Genomic DNA, 14,164 nt, shown 5'->3' on the forward strand with positions numbered 1-14,164 from the left:
CCCCACCTTGCTGTTTGAAGAAAAAAAAAAGCTCACTGGTATGACTCCACCCCACTGGAGAAAGGTTTTACAGCTCACCCCATCATCTTGAATGGATAATCCTCAAATGTTCTAAAATTCACCTCTGAGCTGAGATTAACCCAAAGACAAATATCTCAGAAAATTACAAGTGAGAGAGAGGCTGGGACTAGAACTGAAATCTCATCTAGAAACTTCAGTATGATAATATATGGATTTCTATTACACTCTTCAGGAGGGGATCTCAAAGCAGAAACTGCAAGAAGTTAAGCCTCAGAACACCCCTTTGGGATGGTCTCATTAGCCCCATTTTGCTTACGGGGAAATGAAGGTCCAGTGAGGCTAACGGGCTTGCCCAACATCACATTGCAAATCAGTGGCAGAGGCAGAAATCCTGAGTGTTAATACAATTTGTTTGCTCTTCAACAGACAAGCGTCACAAAAGGAGGTCCCTTGTTTGGAATCCAGCACCTCTCTGCAGTAAGAGCAATCAGTGCAGTACTGGAGTGCAAACTAAACCAGTAAATGACCAATGAATTCAAAATGCTCAGGTGGAATCACTGCATCATTTGGATTCTTTACAACCCCCGGGAGCTAATTTCCTAGTTGTGTACTTCCTGAAAGCAAATCAATACTATTTAATTATTAATATGCTCTTGTGTACTTTTCAACTCGATTACACACAATATGCCACATAATTTCCAAACACTGACAGAAGCAGCCTTGTTAAACAAACAAATGTCCCACATTAATACTGATAAAGCACAAATGTTCTTTTTCTGCAAGTAACATTGCTGAAGTACCTTGTGTGTCACAGCAGCATAAAGCAGATACCCAGCCTGAGTGTGAACAATCCCTTTGGGTTTTCCTGTGCTCCCGGAGGTGTAAAGCATGAAGAGCATGTCTTCACTGTCCATACTTTCAGGAGCACACACAGGAGCCTCCTTGGCCATCTCCTAAGATGAGAGAAGTAGCAAAAGAAACACATTAGCCTCCCGCAGCAAATCCTTTCATAACATTCTAGTGTTTCACCCAGGTCCTAGCTACGTATAGAAGAACTGTCATTTCTTTAGCTGATGCCATCTTTTTCTGCAAGAACTGAGTACTTACTAAAAGAAAGGCAAAGAAGTAGATAAGAATGACCTGGCATGAGGACACAGCAGATGAAGAATGACCTGGCATGGATGCTCAAATGACAGGCACCCTTTGTTCCCCTGACTCAGAAACAAAAGAATGTGTGCAGAACACCCCACATAAGCATTCATGTGGCATGTATGCAGCACCCATTCTCTAGCCCACACTTCTGAGAGTCTCAGGCGTTAGAAGGAAGTGGATTAATAAAGCCATCTATAAAAACAGCAGGGACTCTCATAGGTTTCAAGATCTTGGGAGGATAAAAGTTGCAGAAAATAGAACTGTGATTCCCATAATGAGCCACACTTTGCAATAACAGAAAGGTCTTTAGGGTACAAGTTCCATTAGGGAGTCTTCTTTTTCTAATTTACACTTCTCAGTTTAATTTTAAGTCACATTTAGGATTTCCCAATACCTGCCTCCACTTCCTGGTTAGAGAAGGAGCTGAGAGCCACTGCTGATGATACGTAGCATAGACTTGACTTTTTTTTTTTAAGAGAAAATCCACGTTTTATTTTTCCCTCTCCAAACACAGACCCAGCTAACTTCCTAGTAAGAATCCTTTGCTCCCTACTGGATAATGTAACCCACAAGGCACAGCTATCGGTAGAACTCCCAGCAGAGGGCATTCAGGATGCTATGGGCTCAATTCGGACACATTCCAGGGAGTGAGGGGGAATAAGCTCTTTATATCCCTACTCAAGTTACCCTGACCGTGGGCCTGGCATGCAGGAGTATGTGGGGTTCCTGGCCTGTTTATTCCCTCCCTAGAACAAGTGACTGGAGAGAGGGTGAAGGCTTAGCTTCAACCCTCACCCCTCCAGAGCGGGAGAGTAGCTGGCCCAATGGTGGGCAGGTAGCAATTTGCTGCCAGTATAGGTCAGCAGTAAATCAATACCCCAGCTCTCCTATGGAATATGGAGAGAATAAGGGTGGAATTCTGCCTCAGCAGGGGTATCTGAGTCACAGTGCCGCCTACAGCTACTCCTGGGATGATGCAGTTTACATACCACTCCTTGCTCAGGCCTGGGCCTATATTGAAAATACAGCCCCAGGAGGCTGACTCCCTATTGCCTTCCACCCAGTGGTGTCATTTACGCCTGTGCAAAGTGGGTGTGAAAACACTCCCATTCTGCTTTAACGGTCTTACATCCCCTGGGCACAGGTGCACTGACCCAAGGTGCAAGGCAAGGGGGAGTGGGCTCATGGTGCATATCTCAGCACTTTATGCTCCACCCCAAAAATCAGAAGTCCATTCCAGTGGGAGGCTGATGAATTAGTCCTGGCTACAATCTTTCATCCTTAGCAGACTCCTTCCCTCTTTCATCTTCGAGTTCACCCAGAGCAGCAATCAGATTTTCAGGTTCATTCAGCACTACCTTCCTGCCAGCCTTGCTTATGTTGAGGAGTACCTTACTCACGCGAGTAGTCTCACTGACAGTAATTAGACTATTCACAGAGAACTTGATGGGACACTGAAGTCAATGGGAATTTTCCACTGAGTTCAGCAGGCTTTGATCAGGTTCCGAGTGCGGTACAACTCAGTATGCCGAAGGGCGGCAGAACCTGGCCCTGGGTTAACAGAATCCAGAGGCTAGCTAGTCACTTCCCTGCATACTGAGCTGGTAACAGCTGGCTCTGTGGTAGGTGAAAATGGAACTTCCATAACCTCAGAGCATTAATATAATATAATTAGGGCTGTCAAGCAATTAACAAAATTAATCGTGATTAATCGTGTGATTGAAAAAATTAATTGTGATTAATCACACTGTTAAACAATAATAGAATACCATTTATTTAAATATTTTTAAATGTTTTCTACATTTTAGAATATATTGATTTCAATTATAACACAGAATACAAAGATTTCAGAGTGGTAGCCGTGTTAGTCTGCATCAGCAAAAACAACGAGTCCTTGTGGTACCTTAGAGACTAGCAAATGTATTTGGGTATTTGCTAGGCTCTAATGTGCTACAAGGACTCCTCGTTGTTTTTACAGAATATAAAGTGTGCAGTGCTCACTTTATATTTATTTTTATTACATATATTTGCACTGTAAAAAACAAAAAAAACTGTATTTTTCGATTCACCTAATACAAGTACTGTAATGCAATCTCTTTATCATGAAAGTTTAACTTACAAATGTGTAATTATGTACAAAAAAACTGCATTCAAAAATAAAACAATCTAAAACTTTTAGAGCCTACAAGTCCACTTGGTCCTCCTTCTTGTTCAGCCAATCACTCTGACAAACAAGTTTGTTTACATTTTCCCACTTCTTGTTCACAATGTCATGTGAAAGGTGTTCTCCTGGCACTGTTGTAGCCAGCGTTGCAAGATATTTGCATGTCAGATGTGCTAAAGATTCATATATCCCTTCATGCTTCAACCACCATTCCAGGGGACATGCGTCCATGCTGATGACGGGTTCTGCTCGATAACAATCCAAAGCAGTGCAGACCGACGCATGTTCATTTTCATCATCTGAGTCAGATGCCACCAGAAGATTGATTTTCTTTTTGGGGGGTTCGGGTTCTGTAGTTTCCACATCAGAGTTTTTGCTCTTTTAAGACTTCTGAAAGCATGCTCCATACCTCATCCCTCTCAGATTTTGGAAGGCACTTCAGATTCTTAAAGCTTGGGTGGAGTGCTATAGCTATCTTTGGAAATCTCACATTGGTACCTTCTTTGTGTTTGGTCAAATCTGCAGCGAAAGTGTTCTTTAAATGAATATGTGCTGAATCATCATGCAAGACTACTATAACATGAAATATATGGCAGAATGTGGGTAAAACACAGAGCAGGAGACATACAATTTTCTCCCAAGGAGTTTATTTTAATTAACGTATTATTTTTTTAACAAGCATCATCAGAATGGAAGCATGTCCTCTGGAATGGTGGCCGAAGCATGAAGGGGCATACGAATGTTTGGCAGATCTGGCAGGTAAATAGTTTGAAATGCCGGCTAAAAAAGTGCCATGCAAATGTCTGTTCTGACTTTCTGGTGACATTGTAAATATAACCAAACTTGTTTGTCTTAGCGATTGGCTAAACGAAAAGTAGGACTGAGTGGACCTGTAGGTTCTAAAGTTTTGCATTGTTTTGCTTTTGAGTGCAGTTATGTACCAAAAAAAAATTCTACATTTGTAAGCTTACTTTCACGATAAAGAGATTGTATTAGGGTATTGTATGAGGTGAACTGAAAAATACTGTTTCTTTTGTTTATCATTTTTACAGTGCAAATATTTGTAATAAAAATAATAATATAAAGTGAGCAGTGTACACTTTGTAATTCTGTGTTGTAATTGAAATAAATATATTTGAAAATGTAGAAAAACATCCAAAATATTTAATAAACAATAGAATACCAATTGAAATTTAACAGTATGATTAAAACTGCAATTAATCATGATTAATTTTTTTAATCACAATTAATATTTTTGAGTTAATTGCGTGAGTTAACTGCGATTAATCGACAGCCCTTAATATAATATAATGTGCTGCTCACAGTCCAACTAGTTCTGAAGAACGTTTACCCTGAAATGTCGTTAGATGGTCAATGTGTACTTTACATATTCCAGATCCAATAAAAACTAGATGTATTAAAAGACTCTTTCTGCTGGTTCTAATTTCCTAATTCTCTTCCTCTCCTGGAACAATCGCACCATCAGTTTCTCACTGATTTTTACTTCTGAATTATTACACCATAGCCTAGGCTTCTTGTCTCTCTTGCTTTGTTTATACTGATTTGAGCAGATTAAGTTTGAGAAGAGTAAATCTGTTTCTTAACCATCATTTCAGAAATAATTCAGCAGCTGAGCATCCAGTAAGTGTCCAGAGTGAACTGGTACATGAGAAATAATTTGCGGATCAGGCTGTAAGCATATGCTCTGATGAGTCATCATGTTATCAAGCCCCTGAACCCTGCATGAAAGTGTAATGAAATAACTGCTGGTTCAGACTAGCAGGTGGATTCAGTTAGTTCAGCTGAGATATGGGAGAGGTTGAGGTCTCTCTTAAAGGCAGAGATCTGGAACAGAGGTCCTGCAAAAACAACTCCTCTAGGAACAGCTAATCTGGGAGAAAAAGTTTAGACTGAAATGTATGTTGTTGTAACTTAAATGACCAGTTAAGTCAAACCCTAGGAAGGGGATAAGCTTGGACTATATCTAGCGTGTGTAAACTCTGTTCAGAACAGGGTACCTGTTACAGGATCATTTCTTTTTTACTGTCTCAGTATTTAGCGCTTGTTTCTTCAGTGCCCGTACTGATCTATTACTGTTTCTTTCCATTGGAAGAGGAGGGATGTTTTAATTTTCTTCTATATAAATTGCTGGAGTTCTTCAGTAGTTACTCATGGTCCATTATCAAACACCATCTTCCCAGGGAGTATATATAATGCAGATAAACTCCTTAGTGGCTTTTGTTAAGGCTGTTGTGGATGCTGAAGTTACTTCTTACTGCTGCTGACCTATACAAGGAAGCATCATTTATCTTTCTCAGGAAAATTAATATGCAGGCACTGCCATCCTCAAGTCAGCCATTTGCCCAGATGCACAGGTGCTAAGGTTAAAGTGTTCATTACTATCATATGCAAACTCCATAGCCTTTTGCTCAATCTTAATCAAATTCTGAACACAGAAATAGCGTCTCACTTCAGCCACCATGTGACATGACCCAGAATGCTCTCTGTGCAGATCCTGTCACATTCTTGCTCCATAGCATGGAGAGATTATCAAATACAGTCCCCTGATGTAAACCACCTTGTTCAGTTTCTCACTGATGTTCCAAAGCCTCCTCTTCCACAAAATTTGACTGGCCATTTATTGTACACCTACTAATTTGGGAGGAAACAGGGTCTTTCCAAGCCTCTTCAGCAGTATTCTCCAAGGACACAAAGCAGTTAATCAGTGTATGAACCAGAGAAAATGTCCTTTTTTTCTGTGGAACTCTCCCCAAAATTCAATGCAACTTTAGTAAACCATCAGCATTACTAAGTCCTGCTGATTTCTGGCCTTCAGTATTGTAACAATAAATACATAAGATCAATGCCCAATGTTGCATGTTCAGTCATCCAATGTTGGTACAGCTGACTCAAGGGGTTGGGTACTGTAACTAAGCAAAATTTTCAATTACAGTTATATTAGTGGAATTGTATCATAATAAATGGTTCATTGTTATAAACAGAGATTCTTTTCTTATTTGTGTCTCCCATTGCTCCCTCTAGAACAGTGGTTCTCAACCACGATTACGCACGTACCCCTGGGGATACGCAGAGGTCTTCCGGGGGTACATCAACTCATCTAGATATTCACCTAGTTTTACAACAGGCTACATAAAAAGCACTAGCAAAGTCAGTACAAACTAACATTTCATACAATGACTTGTTTATACTGCTCTATATACTGTACACTGAAATGTAAGGATAATATTTATATTCCAGTTGATTTATTTTATAATTATATGGTAAAAATGAGAAAGTCAGCCATTTTTCAGTAATGGTGTGCTGTGACACCTTTGTATTTTTATGCCTGATTTTGTAAGCAAGTAGGTTTTAGGTGAGGTGAAATTGGGGGTATGCAAGAGAAATCACATTCCTGCAGGGGGTAGACTAGTCTGGAAAGGTTGAGTGCCGCTGCTCTAGAACAGTGTGTTTCCGCACTGCCTGCAGCACAGGGCTGTGCCTAACAGGGACAGTAAAGACCAGGCAGGGTGGAGACAAATTCTTTTACATCTCTGTGAAGTGCCATGCAAAGTTAGGGCCCTGTACAGGCCACAAATAAAGGGAGGGAAATGGGGACACTCTGCCAGGATACAGTCCCAGGGAGGGACCCAGCCAGAAGCAGGGCCGGTGCAACCATTTAGGTGACCTAGGCGGTCGCCTAGGGCACTAGGATTTGGGGGGCGGCATTTTCTTTGGCTTTGGCCGCCCCGGTCGCCGCTGGCATTTAGGCAGAGGGTGCTGGGGCAGGGGAGCGTGGGGAGGGCCACCTGCAGCAAGTAAGGGGGGGGGCGTCACGCAGGGGAACTCCCCGCCCCAGCTCACCCCTGCCCCGCCTCCTCCCCGAGCACGCCGTCGCTGCTTCACTTCTCCTGCCTCCCAGGCTTGCGGTGCCTAAGCTGATTGGTGCTGCAAGCCTGGGAGGCGGGAGAAGTGAAGCAGCCATGGCGTGCTCGGGGTGGAAGCGGAGCAGGGGTGAGCTGGGGGGGTGCCTCAGGGTGGGGGGTGGGGAGCTGCTGCAGAGGGGGCGCCTCAGGGCGGAGGCGGGGGAGCTGCCGCGGGTGGGGGGAAGGCCTCAGGGCAGAGCTGCTGCGGGGGGGGGCACTTCAGGGCAGGGGCTCGGGGACGGGCAAGGGCACGAGGTAGAAATTTCGCCTAGGGCACAAAACATCCTTGCACCGGCCCTGACCAGAAGGCCACAAGCTCATCACCATGAGAAATAAATTCAGACTAAACTGTGGACATTTGAATTTGATTAAATGTTATTTATACAATCTCCGTGAGTATGTTTATCTCTATGCATCTATCCATGTGGGATTGGACGGGGGCCCAGGTTACGAGTGTGCCATGTTCCTTGGGGGCCTGCTTTTATGTAAAAAAATATTTAAAATATAATACATTAATAATGAATAAAGACAACCCATCTTTTCTTGCCATCTTCAGCCATGTGCAATATCACAACTCCTATTCTTTATGGTGATACATCACGGACTCTGTGGAGTGGTGTGTATCATAATACCCCAAGGTATTGATTGTTCTTGCTTTTGTTTTCATTTTTTGAAGTACCATCACACTCCTCTATTTCCACGGCTTGTCACTCTGCAACAACTCACATGAAGGTCTTAACATGGTTGAAAGATCTCCCCAAAAGGTCATAGAAATGCAGTAGACTTGAAGATGATCATTCTTCAGAAAACATTTTTGAACCTGGCTGCCAGGACTACAACTGCAACCTCTTCCTCAGGTGCATCCAATCTGTGGCACTGAGTATATTCCAGATACTCCACATGTGGCTGGAAAACTGACAGGCAGCCTGCTTCCTGCAGACTCTGTACTGTTCTTGGGGAATGAGCACTTCTCTCAAGATTCTTTAGGCATCTGTCTCCCGAGATCCGTGTGACTAACTGCAAGTGCCCTTTAAACACTGTAAAGAGACCTGTATTTACAAGCAAATATGCCTCAGAGCCTGCATCTAGTTCCAGTCACTTCTAAGCATTTGACAAATCAATCTTACCAAAACAAGCACCCAATAGGGTCAGAAATAAATTTTACACAACAGGCAAATGATAGATCTCATCATGTCATGTATTTATTGTGACCTTTAGTCAATGCATATTCCAATGGTCATATACCCAACCCAGGCAAGACAAAGTTCCCACAGGCTCCACAGCAAGATGGACTTAAATTTTGCAGCACAACCAACTGGTACCTGTGATACTCCAATGCAGCAGCGTAGGTTCAGTTCAAATTTGGAGTAATATTAGTGAATTAAATATGAAAATGAATAATTTAGTCTGTGTCAGGATCTCGGGCAAAGGTAGATAGGACCTTGAGAGCCAGGAACCGAAGCCAAGGGTCAGAGTGGGAGTCAGAGCCCGGAGTCAAGCCGAGGGTCAGAGTCAGAGACAGGCTGAGGGTCAATTCCAAGCATCAGGGTCAGTGTTGAGGTTCCAGGGGTCGACTGGGAGTCAGAATCCAAGTCAGAGCCAACATCAATCCCAGGATTTCAGAAGCAGGGCAGTCATAGAAACCTCTGTGGACTGTGGGTCGCAGGGGGCAGCCAGGTTACAATTGCCACCAAGTGACAGTGTGGGGATGTTGGTTGCCTGCAGGCCTGGGTTCAAGTCCTGCTGATCCTGCAGGCCGGGGTTCAAGTCCTGCCGATCCTGTGTCATTTATTTTAACACGGAGTTCAATTTCTTTCACACTGTCCCCCTATTTTCAATGTGTCTCAGATTTCTGTATTAAAAACATACAACACACCACAAAAAAGAGAAGCTGGAAGTTTTTTGTCAACTACTAGAGAAAGGAATAGTTAGGGCTTTCGATACCTTGGATCGCATGGAAGGCAGTTTGGGATTGTGGGATAAACATAGTAGCGGGATGTTTCTACTAAAATGATCAACACGGAAAGAATTAATAACACTGATAATTATGTTGCTAAGCTTCAGGATTAACTGATGTCTGGTCGGTTTACATCTCTCAGACCAATAGTTTCAGGTCATTTGCAGACTCAGGGAGACATCACTGTCCCAGTTTATACGTGGTTCATGGACCAACAAGGCAGGCTTGTTCTGGTTAGTGTTTATTATTAGCTGTACCTCCTATTTAACTGGAACATACTTGGCCCAGAACATGTATTTTCACTCCTGAGTAGCTTTTTAGCTGCAAAGTAGTGATTTCCAGTGACAAAAGTGCCAAGTTTTTTGTTTATTGCTTCTGGCAAACTGACACAGCTACTCTGCATCAAGCTGCACGTTCCCAGGTGTACAAAATACATTTTAATGGTCACTCCTTTCTCCACCAGGCCATGTAGACTGTAAATATTCCCAAACAATCATTCTCAGTAGAGATGGGACAATTACACTGTCCTTTCCATATATTAAGGCCTCTCCTGTGTCTTGTTTATTCCTTCAGCTCCATACAGTACGTCCAGTTTTGGGAGATAAATGACGTTCTACAGAGACTGAAGGAACCATCCTGGCATGTCCAAACACAGCATGGCTACAGCTGTAGTAGTATCAATATATTCTGGAATTCCTGAAGCTCTCCTTGATGCTTAGCACTCTTGCAGGGAGAGAGGATTTGGGGTAATTTCCAAGCACCAGGCATTGCAGTCCACTGTGGAATGGAATTCAAAGGGCTATCTTCTCAATTGATGCAGCTGCAACATTTAAGGTTCCTGCCCATACTGGGGAGAATCTGTTGTAGTCTGCTCTGGTTCCCTCAATGAAAGACATTGTGCTGGTCATGGCAATTAACCAGCACAGTCAGTACCTGTAGGACATCTAGGACACCTGCTGTGTGTAAATGCAAGGCTTTCTTCAGGCAGCAGAAGCTGCAGACACTGTAAGTAACACCATTTTGTTTAGAGCACTCTTAGGGCCCAGATTAGGAGAAGGGTGCCGTAACCATTACTCTGATCTGGGGGAGGAGGTTAAGGCTAGGGCAGCAGAGGGAGCCTTAGAGTAGGGATGTAAAATATAAACTGGTTAGTCGGTAAGCATTAGTCTTACCGGTTAACCTGCCTTAACCGTTAACCCCCAGGCCAGCTGACTGGCTGGCCCCAGCGGCCCTGCCCGGAGTGGCCCCAGACTCACCGGCCCCACCCAGAGTGGTTCCAGCCCCAGCCGCACTGGCCAGATCGGCCCCAGCCACACCTGCTGGCCCTTTAATCGGTTAACCGTTTAAACAAAATATTTCTTAATCGTTTAAACAGTAAACTTTTTATGGTATTTACATCCCTACCTTGGAGTATGCAAAATTGGTGACTGAGGATTGAGGGTACACGTCTACAGCGGATAAAAGCCCAATGGCATAGCTGCGGCTGACTTGGGCCAGCTGACTTGGGCTCAAAGGGCTCAGGCTGCAGGGCTAAAAATTGCTGTGTAGACATTCAGGTTCGGACTGGAGCCTGAGCTCTGGGACCCTCAAGCCATAGTCCGAATGTCTACACAGCAATTTTTCAAGCCCCAGGAGCCTGAGTCAGCTGATCCAGGCCAACCATGGATTTTTTTATCCCTGCGTAGACATAGCCTTTGTTACATGTGTCAGAGAGGACAGACTGAAGCCAGCAGCCTGCATTTGTAGCAACCAGTTCAAAATAAAAAACATTGAGGTTTAAAATACTAAAAGGAGAGAAAAGAAAATACATAGTTGCTTCAAATTCTTTTAATCTACCACATTTATAAAATGAGAATACACAGATCATATAGATATTCCTTGTCAGGACAATGAACAGAGACTACATAGCAACAAAGGCCAATATAGAATACTCTGAGTTATTTACAAGTGTGTCTGTTCTAGATTAAGCTGATTGTACTTTCTCCTTAGCTCTGCCAGCGGGGCCCTTACGTAGTCATTTTAATAATACAGGTTCTAGCCCTGCCTCTGACTTTCCCTGAAAATGTGTTTGTTAATTGGCATGGGGACCTGCTGAGATATAAACCATCACACCCTGTAGGAAATACCTAGATAAAAGGGCTATATTTAACAAAGTCAACGTACTTCTTCAAGAGGAATGTCACGATTACCCATGTGGACTGTGCTGTCTGTTCTTTGAGCCACGAAGACATGCTTGACACTTGGACAATTCTTTACAGCTTCATCCACAGTCTTCTTCAGCTCTACAGCTCGTCCTCCCCTGACTCCCTGGTTGTAGGTAATGACAGCTTTGCACCCAGCTAACAAGAGAGAGATTTTGCAGACCTATCAGTTTCTTTTTCACTACTGTCACCCTATGGCACGCATAGGGATGTTAAGTAGCATATTACAATGGTGCGGCCAGGGGCGGCTCTAGGTATTTTGCTGCCTCAAGCACGGCAGGCAGGCTGCCTTCGGCGGCTTGCCTGCAGGAGGTCCCCGGTCCCGCGGATTCGGTGGCGTGCCTGCAGGAGGTCCGCCAAAGCCGTGGGACCAGCAGACCCTCCGCAGGCATGCCACCGAAGGCAACCTGCCTGCCGCCCTCACGGCGACCGACAGAGCGCCCCCCGTGGCTTGCTGCCCCAGGCACGCGCTTGGCGTGCTGGTGTCTGGAGCCGCCCCTGAGTGCGGCTACTCAGAAATTCTATCAGACGCTAACTGCCAACGTCACTGACAAACACTCCTTGTAATCCTGATACACTGAAGGCAGGATGGCCTTTGCAATCTCTAAGGTAGAGGAGGAGAATTAGGGTCTGATCTGAAGCCTACTAAAATCAATGAATCTTTTCATTGATTTTAATGGGAATTGGATCAGGTCTCTTAGTGAGTAAACACCATCTTCTTCCACACAACTCTCATACCTTTTCTATGGAGTAGATATTACAGCCCCTTCAACTCTTCCATTAAACCCCAATTCCAAGCAAATTCAGTGTCCTTTGTTTTGTTTGTTGTTGTTGTTTTTAGAGATCTCAGTGGATTTCTAGCACCCAGTTAACTCATGTGGGGTTTTCAGGATTTCTGGATTTGCCTGGGAGCCATATCACAACTGTACCAATTCAAAATAGCACTTCAAATTGCAACACACATTTCATGCTATGTTATTTATGTAGCAGATATATAGCTGTATAATAAAAGAATGTTTATCCATAACCCCTACACTAGTTACCAGAGATAGGAGAGAAGCCAAAACCTTTACTTGCCCCACCTAGATTACCTTCCATTCAAAATACACAGAGACTTAATTCCTCGTGCTAGCCATACAGAAAGATGACTTTTTAAAAGCTGTATTGTAATAATCATAGCACTTAATGCTATGTATTAAACCTCTGCCTTCTGATACTTTGTTTCTGTGTTGTCTATCACTAGTTTATCGAATTATATTATAAGCTCTTTGGGGTAGCAACTGTCTCGATATGTTTAAACCATGATTAGCACAATGGGGCCCTGATCTTTAATTGGGGCCTGTAGCGGGCTGGTCACCCCTCTCTTGCCCTTTGGGGCGGAAAACAGCCCAGGAGGGGGCTGTGGCTGGGGCAAGAAGCCTGGGCTGATTGGGGAAAGTAGGCTCAGCTGTGGCCAAGCCCCAGTCAGGCCCAGCTGGCCCCTATAAGAGGCACTGAGCCAGGAGCCCAGTCAGTCTCCCTCTGGCTGTAGAGGGAGAAGGACCTGGCTGCAAGGTGCTAAGTAAGGACCCTAGACTGGAGCAGGGCTGGGGAAGGGCCAGAGGAGCTGGAAGCTCCAGCCTAGGCAGGAACGGCGCCAGGGTTTTTGCCGCCCTAGGCGGCAGCGCTCCTCCTCTGATCATTCGGCGGCAGGGGTCCTTCCGCTCCGCGTCTTCGGGGCACTTCGGCGGCAGGTCCTTCACTCGCTCCGGGACCCGCCGCCGAAGACCCGGAGCGGAAGGACCCTCCAGCGCCGAATTTCTGATGAGGACGGCAAAATGCCACCCCCCCAAATCCTGCCGCCCTAGGCGACCGCCTAGGGTCGCCTAGAGGAAGCGCCGGCCCTGGGCCTAGGAAAGCCCCAGGCTGCAGGCCTGGTAAGGCCTATTAGATACGGGGTTGCAGGGGCAGCCCACGGGTAGCCAGAGGCAGCAGGTCCGAACCCCTTTGCCTGTGATGAGTGGCTGATACTGCAGTCTGCCCCAGCGCGTGGGGGCTAGATGAAGACTGGGCAGTAGCCAAGACTGAGGCAAAGTGGGGGTTCCCCGAGAGGGGGAGACCCAGAACTGTGGGGGTACTGCCAGAGGGCTGGATGAGCTAATTCTGGAGGCTGGATGAGCTAATTCCCTGAGACAGCCAGCAGGAGGCGCCGCCGGGTGAGTCTGTGCTTGACTACAGGGCCGTTAGGCACTTTAAAAATACAAATAAATAATTATACGCTGCAGAGTTAGCACTTCACAAGACTGCATTGGGAAACTGTCACTTCACTGTAAGAGAACATAATCAGCCCCCCCTTCCCCTCAAGAGGTCTCAGTTTTCCCTATGGTTTAAACATTATTTGACAGCAATTTAAAACTGATTGAATGTTACAGTGATTTTAAAAGCTTATTAAACCCACAGCCATTCATGCCAATCAGGAACATAGACAGTCAACGCAGTGATAGTACTCTGATGCTTCTGCTAAGGAGAGAACTGAACTTCCCAGTAAGATGAGAATAAGCGAAACATATTCTGGGTGTGCCTTTCTTTGAAAGCTGAATGTTGAATCTAAAAAGGTAACAACAAAAAAAGGTAATAATTGGAGATATACCAATCTCCGAGAACAGGAAGGGACCTTGAAAGGTCATCAAGTCCAGCCCCCTGCCTTCACTAGCAGGACCAATTTTTGCCCCAGATCCCTAAGTGGCCTCCATAAGGATTGAACTCA

General features: G+C 44.7%; 1 protein-coding gene across 1 annotated transcript in view; it reads right to left on the reverse strand.

The window, feature by feature from the left end:
- The window catches only part of ACSS1 (acyl-CoA synthetase short chain family member 1), a 73,149-nt gene that overhangs the window by 23,092 nt on the left and 35,893 nt on the right, over nt 1-14,164 (reverse strand). The window contains exons 4-5 of the mRNA XM_045011078.1: nt 11,381-11,556; nt 822-974 (exon numbers count right to left, since the gene is read on the reverse strand). Coding sequence (XP_044867013.1) covers nt 822-974; nt 11,381-11,556 — 329 coding nt within the window. The remainder of the gene's footprint in view (nt 1-821; nt 975-11,380; nt 11,557-14,164) is intronic.

This window comes from Mauremys mutica, chromosome 3, assembly GCF_020497125.1.
Source record: "Mauremys mutica isolate MM-2020 ecotype Southern chromosome 3, ASM2049712v1, whole genome shotgun sequence".
Lineage (NCBI taxonomy): Eukaryota > Metazoa > Chordata > Testudines > Geoemydidae > Mauremys > Mauremys mutica.